General features: G+C 40.7%; 1 protein-coding gene across 1 annotated transcript in view; it reads right to left on the bottom strand.

The window, feature by feature from the left end:
* PCCA (propionyl-CoA carboxylase subunit alpha) overlaps positions 1-22,152 on the bottom strand; it is a 205,197-nt gene that overhangs the window by 70,763 nt on the left and 112,282 nt on the right. Inside the window, exon 16 of the mRNA XM_081198401.1 lies at positions 11,297-11,399. Within this exon, the coding sequence (XP_081054527.1) occupies positions 11,297-11,399 (103 nt within the window). The remainder of the gene's footprint in view (positions 1-11,296; positions 11,400-22,152) is intronic.

Here is a 22,152-nt window from a genome sequence, read left to right as displayed (position 1 = left end):
CTTCGTTTGTAGGTAATACTTCTCATTTAATATTTCTCCAAAACAGCAAATGCAATCACACTGGCTGCTGACAACTCATTATTATTTTCTTTGTAATAGTAATGCTCTTTGGTAAGTCAAGGGTATGCTATTTTCACTACTTATTTCTTCTTTTTAAATGGAAAACTCTCAGGACACTGCACTGTACTGCTGGTGATTTGTAGAAAAAAGTGAAACATTTATTTTGCTCACGAAGAACTGATCAAGTTTCTCATTGCCAAATGACATTTGAGACCAATATAGATCAAGGGCGGACAACTCTTGTAGTTCTAGAAGTTATTCTATTGTTCCAACAATAGTCTGAGAGCTAAAAGAACATTTCTGCCACACAACCAAATTGCTCATGGATTGTTAGACTCTGTAATAGACATGTCGCGCATTACATTTAAGGACTTTATATTTATGAAACAGCTGGGCCATTACATACAAAATCCAGAGAGAAATAACATTAAAATCAATTTATTTGACCATACCTTAAAGCAGTGTTTCCCAACCACTGTTCCGCGGCACACTAGTGTGCCGCGAGATGTTGCCTGGTGTGCCGCGAGATGTTGCCTGGAGGGAGGCGGGTGAGTCGGGCGGCGAGAGGCGGGGCGGCGAGGAGAGGCCGCCCAGCGAGGGGCTCTCGCCGTCTGCCTGCCTGGCTGCCTGCGAGCTCGGCGGGCAGCGCCTCTGTCCGCAGCGCCCGCCTCGCGGCTCTCATTCCCTGCCCCTGCCAAAGCTCACCCAGCCAAGCCATGCTCTCCTTCCTGCATCGCTTTGCTGCCTCCTCCCCCCCCACCCCCAAAGCTTGGAGGTTCCCCGGCAAGGGGGAGGGAAAAAAATTGAAACTTACACTTTCGTGCGTCCCTCCCGGCGTGACGCTGCGCGCTGACGTCACGGGGCTGTAATGGTGGTGTGCCTCGAGATTTTTTTCATCAAACAAGTGTGCCTTTGCCCAAAAAAGGTTGGGAAACACTGCCTTAAAGAAAACTCTGCTACATATGCTGGGGCCAGATGAAATTGCTTTGAGTGCTAGATCTGATCGTCAATGCTCACTTGCAATTTTCACTAAGGTTGACAATCCTAAAAAAGATTGCCTAAGATGCAGAAGACCATGGGTGCAGCACAAATTTGGTACAGTATATGCTGCTCTTAAAAAGTGAAAACATAAAACTTTTTCTCAGGTGAGAGTATGTGCTTATATCAGCAATAGCATGTTTCTGGGTTCAGACCCCCTTCTTAAACTCCACAGTTATCACAGACTGACTTTTACATGTATAGTATAGCTAGGCTACATACATTCACTTGTTTCACAGAAAATCAAGTTTTACTGTGCAATCAGCAGCGAACATACAAAGCTATCATGAAATAACTCACAACTGCTATTTGCTGAATAACTATATACAGGGAAGCTGTAATACTGCAATAATTAGTTCACATAAATCACTTCACAGTTTGCCCCGTTTTCATCAATGTGCCTTCTTAAGCTTCTGTGCAGCTAAGAAACTTGGCCACTCTGTATGTGACATGCAGCTGGGCAGAACATAATCAAAAATCAAATAAGGATACATCTTTTACATGATTAATCAAAGTAAATAGATTAGTTTGTAAAAAGGCAAAAAGGCATCCCAATTACAGCCTGGAAGAAAGCTCCCTAGCTTTAATAGAAGTATAAATAATTAAAAAAAACCCCAATGGTATAGGTCTGGGGTATCTGACCTGTGGGACATATTTAGCCCTTCAAGACATTTTTGTGACCTATTCAAGACCCCACCCCCTTGGCAATTTGGCAGTGGCAAGTTTAAATTTTTACCAATACTATTCAATGCTGCTTCCTCACTGTGGGAGCACTTTCACAGTGCTTGGCAATAACTTCCGGGAGGGGGGGGGCGGACACATACAGGATTGGGACAGAGACCGCTGCTTGCGCCCACTCATCAGATCATCTTTATCATTGGGGTGGGGCCACAATGTTGAAGCCTCTCTGCCCATCCCGGCACCAAGATCAGGGTACAGAGCACTCCCTTGCGTGGCTCACCAGGTGATGATTTGTGCTTGGGAAGAGTGAGAACCTGTATCCTAGTACCAGGATAGCTGTCCCTTCCCTTGTTCATTATCTGCAACCCGTGTGTGTGTGTGTGTGCGCGCGCAGGGGGCAGGCATGTGGGTTTATGTGTGTGTGTCTTCAGGTGTGTAGCTGCTGTCTGTTCTGTGTGTATGCCCTGTGTGTATGAGTGAGATGGAAAGACTTTCCCCACCCACAGTCCTTCAGAATTAAAATGCTATGCTAAGTTCAATTTCCTTTCCCCAGTGATTCCAGCCCGGTGTGGTCTTTACTTTTTGGAAAACACATTAACCAAAGGCTGCATTAGAGAAGACAATGGTGCTAATGAATGTATGTGCAGATCTTCAGAGAACTGCTTGTCCTAAAGCTGTGGAAGTAGCAGAACTCCTCGAGGAATGAATTGTAATGTCTTTTGGTGGGAAATGACCCTGGTACTAATAAGCCAAACTAATCCAATCACTCATCCAATTAATCACTGTGGAAGTAGAAACCCTGGAACTCCAAGAAAGCTGGCCATCAGATATGCAATCAGTGGCTATTAGGCATGATGGTTATGTTCTCTCTCCACTGTCAGAAGCACTATGCCTCTAAACGCCGGTTGCTAGGAATCAGAAGCAAAAAGTGTGCAGTTGCACTCAGCTCCTGTTTACAGGCTTCACATGGGCAACCTGTTGGCTATTTTGAGGACAGGGTGCTGGTCTAGTTGGGCCGTTGGCATAATCTAGCAGTGCTCTTCTTCTGCTCTTAACAAGATTCAAGTTTGTTTTCTTCTCCAAAACAGAAAACTGACAACTCTTCTAACATCCACAAAGCACCATTCTTTCTCCTTGGATGAGGCAGAAAGAAGGCAAGACCAACTCTTCAGTCCTAAAGAACTAGTTAACCTTTCAAATTGATGCATCGTTCTTATTTTATTTAAAATGTTTCTCAGAAGTGTCCAGGGCTGTGTACAAAAACATGAATAAAATTATTAGAGAGATGCTTGAAAATTACTGGTTGCTGGGGGGAAACAATGGGGGTGTCTTCATTGTGTTCCTGGAAACATCTGGCTGATGAGGTCATGTTGAAGATTAGATGCACCATTAATCGGATCCAGTAGAGATCTTCCAATGACTCTCCTTATGCCCCTTTATATTTATCAAGTGAAGGCGGTTGATGCACCATTTCCTGTTCTCTCACATTAGCTATATGTGTTAGCAAGGTTGAAGAATGCTTCTGCTAAAGGAAGGCTTCTTTTAAAACAAAGTGTGGACATGTGACTGTGTTTTAGCTTTGCAGTTCTTTGTGTGAACCATAAGGTGTTCTACTCATGAAGCGGATATTATTTTAAGAGAATGAGCTTTGATGTCCCAAAGAAAAGTGATGTTTCTAGTATTGAAAAAGACTAAAAAGAGAATTTCAGAAATGCTCCTGTAAAATCATTTCATTTTATTTTACACTGTGCCTAATGAAAAACAAGGAGAGACAATGTCATACCAAAAATTAGATTGTATTATGGAATACCAGATTTTCTGTAATTTTCAGGATTTTTCTTCTTCTTACGTTTAGTACCCAGAAGCATTAGACTTCAATTACAGTGGTACCTTCTGGTACGCTTCAGGTTACAGACTCTGCTAACCCAGAAATAGTACCTCAGGTTAAGAACTTTGCTTCAGGATGAGAACACAAATTGTGCTCCGGCGGCCCCGCCGGCAGCAGGAGGCCCGAGTAGCTAAAGTGGTGCTTCAGGTTAAGAACAGTTTCAGGTTAAGAACGGACCTCCGGAACGAATTAAGTACTTAACCCGAGGTACCACTGTAGTGGCAAAATGGGCGAGCTTCTGCTGGGAAACCAAGGAATCCTGGGATAAAAATGGACACAAATCTTGATGCACATCCTGACATTCAAGCCAAACTATGCTATGGTACTAGACCAGAAAAACTTTAAATGCAGATCTTCCACACTTGCACGGAAAGTGTTGGTGAGCGAGGAGCAACTGAGGAACCACAAGGGACAGGGAATCTGACCCTTCCCCCATGTTTGCACCTGCCCAGATGAGGTTAGAAGACATTGGGAGATAGTCCACGGACGTTGAGCGGTGGGAAGTTTCAGTACCTCCAGGCCATGGACCCTCTCTTTTCTCCTTTCATTTACATTCCACCCCACCTCACCTTCCTTTGCCCACGAACAAGGTAGATCGATGTTCAACAACACCAGTCTGCCACCATCACATACACTTTGGATCTTAAAAGCTCCACCAACACAAAACTTAGAACGATGAGAAAGGGCGCTATAGATCATAATGTGAGAGAACATGCTTAGTATTCAGAAGGTCCCAGGTGCAATCCTCAGTGACTTCTACGAGACAGGGTGGGAAAGACTTCTGCTAGAAGCTCTAGAGATCTGCAGCTATAGTATTAGATCAGATCGGACTAGCCACAAGATAGTTTCAAATGTTCATATTGCCTACTGATCTCACCTTTAATGAATAGCGATACTAAAATTACGTTTAAAAATACTGTTTCTTCAAGTTTTATAAGCCCTAAAATCTGCGCTGTTTAATCTTTCTTCTCATCCAGATACTGTACGAAGACTTGTCTTTCTAGTAAATGAGCTTATTGTATGAGCTTACCCGCACAGTCTAGAGTAGCAAGATCTTCCACTCTTACAAACAGTCAAATACGGATACAAAATGAATTCTTCTGAACAAAGCTATGTTTCCTTAATAACAACAGTTGTATAAACATAAGGTCTTCTCTGTTAAAGGGAAACAGACATCAAAAAGCAGTAAAACATGGAACCCTAAACCCTTCTTTCTTTGAAGAAATGTGTTTGAAGCGAGGTGTTTCTAGTTATGGGTGAGTGAAATGAGAATTCAGCTGCAACAAACGGACATCCAGCCCCTATGAAGGACTAATTAGATCCATCTGAGAAGCTGTGTCTATACTGCTTTACACATTTCAAAAAGGGAAGTTCTGGTCTAGTCTTTTCAAAAGACTACATCAAAACAGTTAGTCACATCTAGCCACTACAGCGGCGTTATTTTCTTTTCTTTTTTCTTATAGAGCATTAAGAGCCATATTAAAGTCATGTTAATAAGCCTGCCTTGCCCTGAGAAAGGCAATGAAATTTGGAGCGAAGAAAGCAAGCCTGGGCAGCGTTGCTCCTAGAAATCTCCCCACTAAGCCTGAATTTCAGAGGTGCTGGTGCAAAAGGAAGTAATCCAGCACATCGCATGTGCTCAAATCAAATAAATCAGCTAAAAATGAAGTGGCAGCAACCAGGACACACAGAGCTAACTACTATTTCTGTTGATTCATGTCTAGCCTCTCCATACAGCACTCAACATGCTGATAAAGATAACGACTGCTGCTATGCCAGCAAAAGGAGCTCACAGTTATCTTGTCGGTCTTAAAAATAAATGGTCGCAATCCACCTCATACGCCTATGTGCTGCTCCCATTAATTTCAGCAAAGCTTGTGCAGAATGTTTTCTAAATGGATTGTGCCTAGAGCGTTCATTTTGTATCCCAGCCTCCACTCACCGCCGCCCCCAGCCACACCCCGGCAACTGCGATTCTTTCTATTCATCAGACAGCGGCCCAGTTCACAAGTCATGGTACACAATAGTTAATGGATTTTCGGTAAACCTGTTGATCTTGGCCGCTTTGTTCCTCCCTGCTAGTGTTCCAAAGAAACAAACTATGCGCCTAGTCTGACATTACATCCGAAGTGGGGACTCTGGCTTCTTTTATTCAAACCAACCACGATCATTAAACCAAAAGCAAACCTAGGTTACAGATCATAGCTTGTTTGGAGTGGAACAAATCAAATCACAATCCTTGGTTCAAACACAAACGTTTCTCCTTCGCATGATGTGCAAACAGGACCTTAATGTCGCTTTGCATAATAGGTACCTGCATTATTCCCTGTTCTCCATCGTCAGATGGTGTTCAAGGACTGCACGCAGAAGAGGAAAGAAGAAACCTCTGTAGAAGCATGCTATGGGGTTATTATAAATCATATTGTAGTCAGAAGTTAGCACAAAACATTCCTGTTTTGACCAGCAGACATGTTTTGAGAATGTAGTACTGTGGGCACCAGTCACAAAATGGCTGCTATAGGAGTGTGGAATAACACAAAATTAGAGAAAGCATGGTAGCCATTGCTGCCCTCTGCCATCTCACTTCCAGACAACCAAGGGAAGTCAACTACATATGTCTTGCTGATCCTGATTATGGAGATCACACAATATTGATTTCTTTCTCTCTCTCTCTCTCTCTCTCTCTCTCTCTCTCTCTCACACACACACACACACACACTCGCTCTCTGACGCTGTTGCTGTTCAGTAACGTGAAAGCAGATCCCTGTACCACAAAAAAACCACAATGTGGCCACACATACTCACTCACTTGCACACACATGTAGTTTCAAAGCTATGAACAGAAGGCCAGAATGAGTGAATTCAGCAAGAAAGAAATGGGTTCATTTGTATAATTTGTCTTTTGACCAAATTCCCAAGTTAGCTGAAACATTGGTATGGCTGAAAATGAAGGGTGGGTGTGTTGATTTCTATATTTCTAAAACCTGACCCAAACATGTTCCTCATGCAGTCTTGTCCCATCATGATTTATCACTCATTTGTTGCTGAATGTCTAAAGCCTCAACTGAAAAGCAGTGAGTCAGGGATAACTTCAGCTCTACATGCAATGTTTGATGTATGTGCAATGGCCATTATCTGTCTATGCTGATGTCATCATGCATGATGAAAATGCATGTATCATTTGAAAGGTGACTTTAATTTGTGGAAATGTATTTTGAATGTTATTTTATCTGTCATTAATATAAAAGTGTACACATCCAAATTTCAAGCTATGTTAGAGTATCTCTGAGAAACATTGAGCGATTGAAATACGCAGGATCTCTTATAGGGGCAGGTAAACAATTTTACAGCCAGAAGGAGCAGGAAAAGACCTCATGAGGAAACAGTTGAAAATATATATTTAAGGTGTGGGGATCCAAAGAAAATAAAGTGGGGTGGTTAATTTATTCAAGGTCTGAATGAACTGGGAAGATTTTGCTTGACACATAAAAGATAGCAGCAAAGGTGTCAGGGTTAATCTTCCTTGGGGAGCTCCATAGTTGGGAATGAACCATAGAAGAATGTTCTGCCATCACCATCTGCCTGCTCTGTGCTGGCAATACACCTGGAGAAGGGCTTTCATCTCAGCTACCAGGTGGGTTCCTTACATAAGTGGCCAGTCTTTTGGGTATGCTGACGCTAGACTCTTTTAGGGTGGGCAATCACTGCCACTCTCCAGATGTTGCTGGACTACAACTCCTATCAGCAAAAATTCAAGGGCCACAGGTTATCCACTCTTTCTTAAAGGCAATGATCTCATACTATCCCAGGCTTAAAAGGTCTAAGAGAGGGAAACTCTAATTGCTTTATCCAAAACATTCGTAACTGTGGAAACCTCTGCCATGCCCCACTAATTTACCTTCCCTCCACCAAACCTTAAAATCCCCCAATGCTTTATCCTTTTACTGTAGACATTGCGCCCCGGTCCTTTCATGGTTCTAATTTCCTTTTTTTAATATATTTTTATTAGTTTTTTTAACATATCATTTTTAACAGCAATTAAACATACTTTTACATCTTATTCAAATGTTTGACTTCCATCAATCCTGTCTGAAAATTTTCCAATCTAATCTCTTAGTATGCATTTCTTATTTTCCTTATTACATTTCAAACTCATAACCAATATCTCTATATTTTTCTACTTTGTAACACTTTTCCAAAACTTCTTGCAGTCCTACTAGCGTGATTTGTTGATGACAGTTGCTCTTCAAATTCATGGTTCTAATTTCCATTTCCTGCATCTTTTCTAGCTCTACAGTATTCTTTTACGAGATGGGGCAACCAGAACGGTACGCAGTATTCCAAATACAGCATTCCTGTGCAATGCCAATCATCTGTTGTATAATATATAGCAGCTACCTAAACCAAATGCCTCTCCTCCTCCACATTTTTGTGCGCCTCCATTCAGGTACGCAGGAAAGATTGAGGCAGCGGCAATATTGGCAAGGATTCTCAAGGATAGTGGCTGCTGAAAATACAAAGCTTTGCATACAGACAGGGTTGGCTCCACCTATAGCCTTAGCTTTCTACACAGCTCAGTGGAATCTGCTTCTTGCATCCATGTGTCTCCTTAATGTGAACAGGGAGACCTACATCAAAGAGGTTAGGTTTCCATTCATTTTTAAAAGGACAGCGGGAGAGTAGGGGGAGGGGAACCAAGAATATGGCTGGAATGTATACTGGTCAAAAAAGGTCATCACCCCAACACAAGGGGACATAAGATTCCAAAACAAAATGGTAAGCATGAAAGATGAGAAGGGACAGGAAGTTGATTAAATAGAAAATATTCCACAACACTATAAATATTTATGCAAAGCAAATTCTGCAAAGCACTGAGTATTGCTGGAGCCATGAACACACTTATGTAAATAGGGAAAATACAGGTGCCAAGTAAGGAAGAGGTGTTCAGCTTAATTACAAAACTATTTGAAGACATCATTAACAACTTTTAAGTGTTCATTAAAATATACAGAGAATTGTTAACATGCATGTCAAGAAAGCCCATGGAATTCTTTTCTAATGTTTATTAGTGTTTATTTTTCAAGTTTATTTTGTAAAAGTAAGCTTTTGTGGAAGTGAACTCATTGGAGAACTCGTTCTTAATTCCATTTCAGAACACATCTGTTGTGTTTGCCAGCTTTGAGAAAGACAACGGCTTCAGTTTAAAAGAAGTAGCCTGAGTTAAGAATACTTGACATTCAAGTGGCTGGAAACAGGATGTGTGGAGCTAGCCATCTCTAACCCTTTAAATATCAGGAGGATACCAAAACGAGCATGCTTTCCAGTTTCCCAATTCAGACATTCACAGCAGAGAGAGAAGTAAACCAAATAAATACTGAGAAAGAGAAAAGGATGCATCTATGGAAAGATAGCACAATTATCTTTTACTCCTTTATTGCTCGCTGAACATTCCTCCTCTCGGTGGCAGGAAAATTACAGAGCAGTGAATTAGATAGATTCAACGTTTTACAATACTGGGCTATTGTATGTAGATTCACCATTGTTTATACTTCTAAATTCTTCTAGCCTCTACCTATTAGCTTTACAATAAATTTAAAATTATTTTGCTCCACAAAAGCATTCCAGTATGGAGAAATATGGTCACTGCTAAAATCTTTATGGTACTGTTATTCTTTCAAGGTGTCTAGACAACATGAGTTCCATTGTTCTCTGCAAGGTTCTCTCCAGAAACATTAGTGTGGGTAAAAAAAACCACTTGCAGCTTAGAAGCAACAAGGTGGAGCACCTCCCCATATGAAACAGTTAAGTGCCCTTCCACATCAAGAGGAATAATAATAATAATAATAATAATAATAATAATAATAATAATAATAATTTATTATTTATACCCCGCCCATCTGGCTGGGTTTCCCCAGCCACTCTGGGCGGCTTCCAACAAAACACTAAAATACAATAACCTATTAAACATTAAAAGCTTCCCTAAACAGGGCTGCCTTCAGATGTCTTCTAAAAGTTTGGTAGTTATTTTTCTCTTTGACATCTGGTGGGAAGGTGTTCCACAAGGGCGGGTGCCACCACCAAGAAGGCCCTCTGCCTGGTTCCCTGTAACTTGTCTTCTCGTAGCAAGGGAACCGCCAGAAGGCCCTTGGCGCTGGACCTCAGTGTCCGGGCAGAACGATGGAGGTGGAGACGCTCCTTCAGGTATACTGGACTGAGGCCGTTTAGGGCTTTAAAGGTCAGCACCAACACTAGGGGATTTACAGCCAAGTCCTTTTGTAATTTCTCTCTTCTTCTTTTGTATACTGAAACCAGTACAATACTGTACGTGGCCAAGAGAAGAAAAGAGAAGGGGAGGGGAGACCAAATGGGACTGCTGCAGACACTACAAGGAAAAGGAGAGAAGGAAGAAGCCAGCTTGCCTTGCCCCAAGCTTCTTGCTTAAACCTAATCTATTGCATGCTGGGAAGGACTGATCTGAAGGCATGAAGAGTCTAGCGTCTTAAAAAAAATCAGCAAAGATTAGGCCCTGCCTCTTGGACCAGAGGAAGGCCTTCCTGAAACTATGACCTGGTTCACACATAATGCGAAACCAAGCCATGGCTTAGCATGAAGGTGCAAATGTGCAGCTTCCAAGAGAGATTGCGTTCACTTTCCTCAGCCGCCCATCCTACTGCAAAGCAAGCAAAGCCATGGTTTGGTTCAGCATTATGTTCAAACTGCGCTCATGATTTATCTTTCTCCACACAAAACTGGTAGCCAAGGTTTGTTCTATGTCTTGCTGCTCATGGTCTTTCTGGAGGAGATAAGCTATGAGCCTGGGTTCAGATGTAACGATGAGCCAAACCATGGCTTAGCTTACAGCAACGTGGCAGCAGGAAGACTGGCGTAAAAGCAAAGTGATCAAACTCTTGTCTCTGGGAACCCACAAATTTGCTTGTTTATGCTAGTTTGGCTTAGTGTTGCATTCAAAATGGGCTTTTATCATAACATACAGTGTGAAAGAACAGCATAAAATCTGACCTGCCCTTACATAAAATAGCAAGTTAGAATAGAAAGGTCACCCAAACGGGCTGTGAAAATTTGTCAGCAGGAAGTTTCAGTTCTCAGACATTTCCAGGCAAAAAGACACACACACACACACACACTTTCTCCATTGTGCCATATTGTAGCCTTAAGGCTGTTGAATAATATGCAGTGTTAGCACACAGCTCAGAGACTGACCACTTGTGCATCTTTCTTGGAGTGCATACTTACCTTGTTTTCATGACGTCAGTTTCAAAATCTTCTTTAAAAAATGCTACTGCAGTGTTAATCCAACATCAAATCCAACAACAGGTATGTGCCTTTAGCCACTGGTCTCCACCAAACAGCAAGGATTCCAGTGTTTGAAACAGAATAACTTGGTGTATGGACTGCTTTTATTATGTGGCAATAATTCAGTAATAATTTTTAGACAGTTCTGATAGTAATTTCCCATTTTTATTACCATCATATTGCTAAGAATCATCTTATCATCATTATGAAGTGCGTGCAAATAAATAAGGATTTCAGCTTCTAGTTTTGGGGCAAAAGTCAATACCACATCACAATAAAATCTTGACTTCTTGTAAAAAGAGAACAATGGCTTACCAAGAATGTAGACCCTTGACATGAAGCTATAACAGAGTGAGTTGTTTCCCCCAGCTGGATTGATAGCTCCCAGTTGTTAGCATCAGGTGGAACAATAGAAACCCTAAAGCAACAGAAAGACAAATAAGAGTACTTTAAACATCCTCAACCCGTGTTTCATCACTGGCTCTCTCCATGGTTTTTATCACAAGATTAAAAAAAATAATAACTATGACTTGGATCATATACTATATGCATATAATTTTTTCAGATGCCTTGGTTTATTTATTCCGCCTCTCCCATAAGGCAGCTTACAACACCTAGCAAAACAAGATTGTAAAAATATCCCATAGACACAAAACAACCCTCACATTTTTTGCAGACGACTTCCAACCATTTTCCTGAAAAAAAAATAAAAAAATCTTAAACTGACTGAGGATTTGTATGAAAACACTAGTTTTAAGATAAAGCGGAATTCCAATTTTACCAGGTAAGGAGGTTGGAAGCTACTTTCAAATGCCTTTGTTTCTTATGTTTTTATTTGTTGCAGGTTTGTAACATACCCAGCCCCACTAACTATATCTGACGGGGGAAATGGCTTTGAGAGTAAAGGAAACTGCAGACTTCAGGGGACAGAATCAAACTCTGAATAAATTCTTAGAGCATACAACACCAAGTAAGATGAAGCCAACAAGTGAGGGGCAGCCCACAATACAAATCAGGAATATCGCAAGCTGTCAAAGAGAAAGTTTTAGACAGTTGCTGGTCTCCCAATGCAACCTTTACACATTTCAAGAACTCCCTGTAGAAATGCACAGACTAAGCAGTTTGTCCTTTCACACTGTCCTTAAGCTGCATTCTGCCGTGATGTTCCAGACATTTGACAACAATAGTTAGGCTGTGCCAGCTGCTTACTGCGCTAATCATAATTTCACATTGTTACCCTGTGCTCTCTCCCATCCTTTTCATTTGGCTACCTGTTCATTACCATAATTGGGCCACTTTTCTCCTTGAGTTCTTCCCCTGTGATTGTATGCCCCTGTTATCACTCAACATATGCTTAGTGATTTGATTATGACAGAAGCCTATTGGTTTCCTGCTCTCGACATATACTTCAAATAATCCTAGAGAGTACACTACTATTCTTAATTACTTTTATAGAAAAAAGGAAGAAAGTTATTCTCAGGATTCTTAGGTAAAAAGCAAAAAATGGTATCAGGATAAACCTGCCCACAACTATCTCACACGAGTTAAATGGCAGGTTGAGCACCTTATGAGTGATATCTTACCAAGACCAGAATGGACCAGAATAATCCATTTGTGATCTCCTCTGAAATGCCAAATCATATGTACAAAAGGCCATTCTAAAATTAAAGCATGTAGAATCTACCTTTTGGGGAATACAGCAGTGAAGATAGAGCCTATAGCTCAGTGGTACATTTCAAGCTCTGTGTTTAGGCAGTTCCAGGTTTAGTTCACATGATCTCCAGTTTATGTCAGGTGGCAGGAATGAGTCTTTGGAGGGCCACTACTCATCAGAGCAGGTAATATTGGGTGAGAAGGGGTCATTTGTGAAGACTCCTGTGTCCTTTTGAAGATTCCCCAATGTTTATTACAGTAAGCTTATGAAAAAAGTGTATTTGACCAAGAGAGAGAGTAGAATGCATTTTAAGAGCCATGACAGTGTTGCTTAGTCAATAACATATTTATTTACTTTTTGACTGTGTTCTCTTCCCTTGCATGAATTCTGATGCAAATTAATAATACTGAGATGGAGGGAAGGACCAGCAATTTTGAGCTTCTACAATCCATCGATCAAATATTATTATTTCACAAAGACTGGGTTCTTTAGCACTATTAGAATATGAGACAACAAAAGAATGCTTTTCTTCACCCTCAACCACCTTTTGTTTAAACAGCGAAAGCTTGAAGGAATGTCTACTCAGACCAAAGTTTATGCAACTTTCTTCACTTCCACTCTTGCACACTGAAATAGCATCTGCTCAAAGAGTGTTTTGTGCAACTTAGTGCTGACATCAACAGATTAATCTGCATCCTTATTTTTTTATGAAGCACAGTTCACTAGGTATACATTTTGTATTGAGTCTGCCACCAGCCTTTTGTATTTCCAGTGCTTTGTGTGTTTTTACAATTCTAGCATTAGTTTATGACAGTTGCATTTTTCATTTTCTTATTACCAGAGTTCTGGTTCACTACGCTTACCACAATATGTGCAGTATTAGCAGAACAACCTTTCCACTGTTGGAAAAGGACACAACCCCAGACATAGCTACTATGTCACATGACTGATGTTGAATGATTCATATAACAACTTGCCAAATCATTGTGAACTGTTAATCAGGCAATAGAGCTGAGCAACAACATGGACATGCCAAGCAAATGAGTCAGTTGCCCATTCAAAGCATCTGCAAGTCTTGCTCACCTAGATAGAGCTACCATGGTAGCATCAGAATCCACGTTTCCCTGATAGCTTTTGGAGTTGGTTTAGTTTGGAGATGCCATACACATACGATCTCATTTAAAATCATCACTAATTTTCTGATTACTGATTCATTTTCTTTGTCAACAGAACTTTCACAAATGATTCCTGAATGAATTTTGGGTAGATACAGGCCGGTCTTCTCGCTTGCTTACCATTTATGCCTATCACTAACAGAACCCCCTAAAAAATTTGATAGCTAGCACAACATTGCTAAAGAAAGAAAATATGCAAAGTCAAATTGTTGGGTGTTGGGGTTTTTTTTACTTATTTGCATCCTCTTTTAAAAATATTTTCTTTCAAAGTGGATTCCGAAATCAGAAGAGTAACTACAATTAAAACTACAAATATCATAAATATCACACACAACAACGTAAAAAAAAACCCTGTCAAGTACTTACAGGGTGTTAAACCAGAACCCAGTGCCCTGTATAACAGGTGACAGTAAAAGTCAGAATATTCTAATAGTGGTGGGAGGAAGAATTGAGAGTCTTCAGTTTTAGGACAAATAGTTTGACAGAATCTGGGCTTAAAGTGGAAAAGTTGGTCTGATGGTGCACTCATTCCCCTTGTGAGACAAAAAGGGACAGCTGCAGTTATAGCATGAAATGGAAAATGGTAGAAAGGTGTTAGCTATGATCAAAGGAGTTGTAAAACATTTTCCAATACTACTGCTATTAGAAGAAAAGGTCATCCTGACAGTGAGATAACGCCCATTTTCTGAAACACTAAGTTCATCACTTAAAATCCAGAAAGCGGAGCAAAAGTCAGGTGTAGACACAGCTTTAGGTGCAAACTGAGCAAGACACCACTGGGATTTATCAAAGGCAGGGGGAAACCATGCAAAATATTAGCTGGAATAGGCATATCTTGGAACTTATATGCACAAAGAACTACAATATGCTGCTACTTCCATTCTTGCCTCCCTGCCAAATGGTTTGGTTGTTTCTGTATGAAGCATCAGCGTTCACAGCTTGTATTTTCCTTGCTGCAATGGATTCTCAGCTAGAGAACCTGCAGAACATCAGAAAAACAGAATGCCTAAAAAAGAGATGGACATCACCCGTAGTTTAACTAAACTATATAAAAACCAAAAGCAGCAATGTAAAGTTTCATTCATATAATCTAGAATAAAGAGCTGCTCTACTCAGGCTTAGATTGTCAGCGGCCAATCAGCATGTAGGGGCTCAGTATCCAGTTTTCTACAAAGAGGTGCCCCCCCCCCATTTGCAACTGCTGCAGATGACGTAATGGGATATAAATTAATGTCACAAAGGGTTATGAAAATAAAAGTATAGATTTAATAAAATTCAAACTATCAGGTGTATGGAGGTTAAGGTGGGGGAACCTACATTAAAGTGTATTTTGTCTTCAGACTCTCAGGTAAGAATCTGAGCAACCCCAACATTGCAAAACTATGTTACATGACACACTGCAAATACATGCGGCTATTTTTTCCTGTTGCACAATTATGTATTTCAGCAGCTAAATAAAAGTGATATATACTGACTTAAAACAATATTAATGGTCAAAGAATAATTAAGAAATCCTTCATCATAACTTTCTCAGCGGGAGGCCTATAAACGACCAAGAATAATGTGCTGTATTCTTTAGGCACTGAGGTCAATTCCTGCATACAAATCTTTACAGCAGAAGTGGGGGGAAGAAAAAACCCTTCAGAAAGTGGGCCATTCATCTGAACCAAGTTCAGAGAATTTCCAGCACTGTGAAAAGATATGTTATGCAAGCACATAGATGTATTCAGTGGGGGTAGGCTGAACCAGCTACATGGAGACTACAAAGAAGCCCTCCCATGGCTCATGAATAAGTCGAGGAAATGATCAGAAAAAAATAGAGAGATGTTTAGACAGATGGCCCACTTAAAATGCCTGGGACAGGGCATAAGCAATTTTAATGAAACTTTAGATCTAGCATAGAAATTGTGGTTTTCTTCCAAAAGGAAGGAGGGGTGGGGTGGGGAGGGGGAGGAAATCAAGGAAGGCAAATAGAAATTTAACAGTTCACACAACAGTCCACTTTATGGCATAAAAAGACAAAGCATTTTTCAGCATTGTTTGTTGAATGAGTTCATATAAAGAAGGATCCTTCATCGTGCCTTCGGTTATCAAGAGGAATATAAAAGCATGCAATAGATAGATTAAAGGAATTTTAAACAGAAGCCGACTGCCAAACAAAACAAAAATCGTAGCTTTTACTACTCCAGTGCTTTCAACATTTTCCAGCATAAAGATTCTCAACAGCACACACACAAAAAGATAAAAGCAGGGCTTTCATATTTTTGAGAACTAAAATATGGAAAATATTCTACTCACTTATTTATCATATATAAATACATGCAGGCACACCCAATGTGCTCCTCACTCTTACAGAAAATACACTAAGTATATCTGTACATTAAAAAAGAAAATTAGATTGCAACATACTTAATTGACTAAACCATGGGGCACACCATCCAAGGTTTGCTACCTCAGATTACCTTTACAAAGCCACTACTCAACAGCATTTGCAGAATGAGTTTTTAAGGATGCTTTTATATAAAACTAGCTAAATTTCTGCCCATATAAAAGACAGTCTTTGATTTTTTGATGCAGAAGTCAATGGGAACAGTAGCTATCCCACACCAACAGCTATTCATGGAGGACAGGGGGCTGATTTCTCACTGTTTTTTCTCTCTCTTTAAACCTAAATGCAAGAAAGCCAAACCCTCCTCAGGATAGTAAGGGGCACTAAAACTGGAAGAACATGGCCAAATAACAACTGTCCAGAAACTGACTTAATAATACGGAATGGTGCACACTTTTGTAGGAAATGCAAATTCCTTCACGCCGAACAGTCATGTGACATAAATGAATCTGCATTTACCACGAGAAGTGTGCACCTTTGGTTCCATTCAGACTTCAGGTCAATATATATTTTTTTTTAATGTCCAAATCTGTGTCAGTGCCCATTTGAGGTTGGTTTGCAAGCAACCATTTGTGCTAACTGTGGTTTGCAGCAGCTAAATTTACAACCACTAATAAACAGTTACAGCCATTGCTCTATGGAGAAATATGCCATTATTTACGTAATGACCATGTCAATACAGTGGTACCTTGGTTGTCGAACTTATTCCATTCCAGGAGTCCTTTCGACTGCTGGAATCATTCGAAAACCAAGGCGCAGCTTCCAATTGGCTGCAGGAGCTTCCTGCACTCAATCGGAAGCCGTGTTGGACGTTAGGCTTCTGAAAAACGTTCACAAACAGGAACACTCACTTCCACGTTTGCAGCATTTGGGAGTCAAGTCGTTCAACAACCAAGGTACCACTGTACATAAATGGTTGTATTCAGACTTATGCTCAGAAGCGGAGGAAAAAACAAAGGGGGTGGATTTTGCCAATTCCTCCTTTTCCCTGTAGCTCCCAGGAAACCCCCTTCGGAGGGGTGCAGGGGTCTGCTCCAGAAGGAGGTCTCTGCTGGATCTCAGTTGCTTACATAAACGGAAAGAACTATTCCATTCACAGAAGTGGAAGTCAGGGTCCAACCTGTGTGCTTCACAAAGGAATTAAGTTTTGGAAAAGATAGTCCTTGTTTCAAGAAGCTTTCAAGCTAGATTTTAAAAAGAAATAGAAGGACAAAAGGAAGATAGGATGGGGTGAAGAACAGGAAATTATTGATATTAATGGGGAATACGAACAATGACTTGCTTACTTCAGCCAAGTCTATCTGAATTTACAAAGATGTAAAAAACCTATGCCTTGGGTCATAAGTGAAAGCCTATACAGTCTTAAAAATAAGCATGTTTGAAACCATTTTCCTTTTTTCCTAACAAAGTTAGGCAAAATATTCTTTCTTTTTTCAGGTTAAAGTAAGCACTATAAGGCTTGGAGGCAGATATCTGCTATCTGTTCTACTGGAATAAGTTTCAGTAGTTCATACCAAAGATATACTGAAATCTTTCATATTATACGCTGAATTTCAAAGTGCTTTGGATCAAATCCTTAGCCTACACACAACTGCATCATTAAACTCAACCGGCTGCACCCAGTGATAAAGCTCTGGCGGCACAAGGGTTTTTCCATATGTGCAACAGAACTTCCTGCCCAGTCCCTTCCAGCTTCCTGCACAATCAAGTTTTGGAGGGTTGAGGGACCCTCTGGAACAGATATATGTACCAAGATTTCTTGGTACAGAGAAGAGGAAACAAAAGTCCCATTTCACCAGCAGAAGCCCACTGGTGTATCATTAGATACAATCAAATTAGTACAGTGGTACCTCGGATTCCAGACACTTCAGGTTACAGACGCTTCAGGTTACAGACTCCGTTAACCCAGAAATAGTACCTTGGGTTAAGAACTTTGTTTCAGTATGAGGACAGAAATCGTGCAGCAGCGGTGCAGCAGCAGCAGGAGGCCCCATTAGCTAAAGTGGTGCTTCAGGTTAAGAACAGTTTCATGTTAAGAATGGACCTCCAGAATGAATTAAGTTCTTAACCCAAGGTACCACTGTATTATAAATTTATATAAATTATACATTATTAAATCAGGACTATCGTAAATGTAGGCATTTTGTATAATGAAATCTCAGCATCAATTGTATTACAGTGGTACCTCGGGTTAAGAACGTAATTTGTTCCGGAGGTCCGTTCTTAACCTGAAGCACCATTTTAGCTAATGGGGCCTCCCACTGCTGCCGTGCTGCCAGAGCACAATTTCTGTTCTCATCCTGAAGCAAAGTTCTTAACCTGAGGTACTATTTCTGGGTTAGCGGAGTCTGTAACCTGAAGCGTAAGTAACCCGAGGTACCACTGTATTATATTTAAAACATATATAGTACCCATAAGTAATACTGGTCGCACACAAGCATGTTTAACTGATATAGAGTGCCACAGGGCTTAAATCAGGCATTCCCTACTCCCTAAGCCAGGCAAAATCCGTTTTGGGGGCCTAATCCGGCCTGCCGGTCGGTTTTATCCGACCCCTGTGGCGGTTTATTTCCTGGGATAAAATCCTTAAAAAACCTCAACAACTTCAATTCTAAAAGAAGCTCAACAACTTTGGTCGGGCCTCATGGCCCTTCACTTCATCAAATTTGGCCCTCTTTGAGAAAAGTTTGAACACCGCTGCCCTAAGCCATATAGGTGAGAAGAAGGAAGCACATGCAATTCTCAAGTAGGAAGTTCCAGTTCTGTAGCATTGACTGCTATTTCGCTCCAAGGTCTGCGGCATTGTTTCAAGCTCTATCTACTTCCCTGTAATCTGCCTCGTCTACCTAAAATTTCCTTGGCCACCAATGCTCAGGACTGGACAGAGAAGGGGAAGACCTTTTTCCTCAAACTGCTTTCTGAGGGAACCTGAATTTCCTTCAGGAGAAGAGCAGCAGCAGGGACAATCTTTTTTCACAAGATGGCATGTTGCCCTGAATTATGCAGTCAGGAGGAGGAGTTGAGTATATTCTAGGGCCAACCCTCAGCTAATGGAGAGTGATGATGGGAGAGGTCTATGGGTGTTCCCTCCACAGGCATGTTGATGGGGAGTGTATGTTACTCCAAGGTAGAAGTTTGGAAATTACTGCTTTAGACAAAAGAGCAATTTTCAAAATCTTCTAATAGAGCAAATATTAATGAACTGCATAAGTGAACATTCATGTGAAATAAAGAGGGGGGGCATTCATCCTTTTTTTCAGATAAAGAAAAGCTTTGCACTGGGGTTAATTGTTTGTAACAAATCTACATCCCATCAAGTCACTCTGAGTAATTGGGGAGGCTGCTGGAGCCCTGTCTTCTCTCACAGTAGATTATATTCTCAGAGGGGAAAATTGGTAGTTTTTTGGTTGTTGTTTTTTTATAAAAAAAAATGAACACCCCAATACAACATTAGCTATACTCAGCATGTGTAATTAGACCCATTTAAGTCCCTCCAAAAGAGCCCAGGCTTGCACTGATGAATGACTTCCTCAATGGTAGTCCAGGATCAAGTTAGTATTTTAAATTAATTGCTAAGGATTTATTAATATTATAAAACTGCTTTAAATTTGATTTTAATTGTTTTGTTATTATTTAATTTCGTGAACCACCCTGAGGGTCCATTTCGGCTTTGTGCTGGGACAAGAAATATATATATATATATATTTAAAAAAATATATGGCTGACAGAAATAAACATTACTTTTTAAAAAACAGACAAGAAACCAACGAGCAGGAGAAAAAGCAGGATGCCAGAGATTGATTAATAAGAGGCACTGTGGTGCAGAGGACATTTTCAATGCATCTGGATGAGGCTAAAATGTGCTTTAAAGGCTATGGGTCAAAAAGTCAGGACTGCATCCCCTTCACACACACAAGCTAGCTTGGACTGATACACAACTAAAGTAGATGAAAAGAAACAAGGGGGGGACCTTAATGAGGGGGGACTGGATCACTAATTACACCCCATTTTATCACACGTAGGCTTGCTATACCAACAGATGCATGCTCAGTAGTATCAGTTCTAGAAAGAGAGCTTCTGAAATGATTCTGAAATGCATTCTCAACAAGGAAAACCAAGGAACACCAACAAGATCAGCACATCCCCGACTGGATGCAAGTTCTTGCTAAAAACTCAGCACTCCATTCTGGCATTCTCAAATTTATCTCCCCCCTTCCCTTCCCTTCCCTTCCCTTATGTGACTTTCTTTTGTGTCTTTCTTTTCGTTGGTAAGCTTGGGTCTTACTTTCATACGCGGAAAGTACCTGCCACGTACAAAACTAACTGAACTGAACTGCTTCAGGAGACAGTTTCCATCTGAAAAGCAGTATATGTGACCACAGGCACCTGCAGAAAGTAACTGGCAGAACAACAGCTGACTTGAGATCATCCTTGACAGAAAGTATCTGTGTGTGTAAGCATTTACAGACAAACACACATATAGAGGGGTGCTTGCTTAGCTCTGTATTTAGTTTTACGCTTAAAGCTGAAATTAAGTTTGCAAAGTCTCCAGGCAATAGGTAATAACACCGGGATGACCTGCCTTGGTTTGCTTGTTTTTAAGGGGTGTGCATGAATTTAGTCATGTGCCTCTTTAATTAATATGGACGACTGTCCTGAACGCAAGTTTTACCTAAAGGTCTCTTTCTATACTGGCGTATCACCTTTCAGACCAATAGCTTGTTCAGTTAGAACAGGTTAGATAAAAATGTAGTATGCTCTCGGGAGGAGTTCTCAGGAGGATAGGCATACCAGTAAATTAACTGTTACCATATGTTTGACTCTTTTGGGCCAAATTCAGTCATAAACCCTTGCCAAACCACATTTTGGCAGAGAATCGCCTAAAGTAGCTTTCACTCTAACTTAAACTAGGAGCAAATGAAAGAGAGCTTGGAAATTAACAGAAGAAACGGCCTTTGAAGCCTATTATTGACAGAATAGTGTGTAGAAAATTATTTAAACAAAGCCAGTAAATGCATTCGGCTGTATCAATAAAGCAACTGGATCATCGAAAGACAATTATTCTCTTAAATTAATACAGAAAAAGAGCAAGTATTTAAAGCAAACTAGCACTGCAATATCAGATATATCATTTTTCATGGCAGAAGGTTTTTTCAAAAGCATTAGCTTAACAATGTTACAAGTTCAAACTTTGTGAATGACACTATAGTTTTCTTGCATTGTAGCAACATTATTTTACTCAGATTAGCAAAAAAGAAATATTATAGTCTTGCCTGCAAGACATAAAGCAGTAACTTTAACATTTCTACACAAAAAGACCATTTTGAAATATGTATTTTTAAGGGAAACTAGGAGTGATTGTGGTAAAGTGGAAGGAAGAAGTTGAACATCTGTGAATTATAAAACTTATTTTTACAAATATAATAAATGTGAACGGATGACATTTTTACAGCTATTGAGCTGATGTATAATATTTTTTGTTTCAGATTTCTAAGCTACATACTCAACATTAGTCTGCACTGATGTCTATGTGGCTCATCTAAACAAATTTAGGCTACATTTCTAATACACATTTACTTGTGAGTAAGTCCACAGGGATGCAGGTGGCGCTGTGGGTAAAACCACAGTGCCTAGGACTTGCCGATCGTATGGTCAGCGGTTCGAATCCCCACGGCGGGGTGAGCTCCCGTCTTCGGTCCCAGCTCCTGCCCACCGAGCAGTTCAAAAGCACCCCTAAAGTGCAAGTAGATAAATAGATACCGCTTTATAGCGGGAAGGTAAACGGCGTTCCGTGTGCTGCTCTGGTGCAGGCTCGCCAGAGCAGCGATGTCACACTGGCCATGTGACCCGGAAGTGTCTGCAGACGGCGCCGGCTCCCGGCCTCTAGAGTGAGATGAGCGCACAACCCTAGAGTCTGACAAGACTGGCCCGTACGGGCAGGGGTACCTTTACC

This window comes from Podarcis bocagei (assembly GCF_964188305.1).
Source record: "Podarcis bocagei genome assembly, chromosome: 6".
Classification (NCBI taxonomy): Eukaryota; Metazoa; Chordata; class Lepidosauria; order Squamata; family Lacertidae; genus Podarcis; species Podarcis bocagei.
This window is presented reverse-complemented; position numbering and strand designations above follow the sequence as displayed.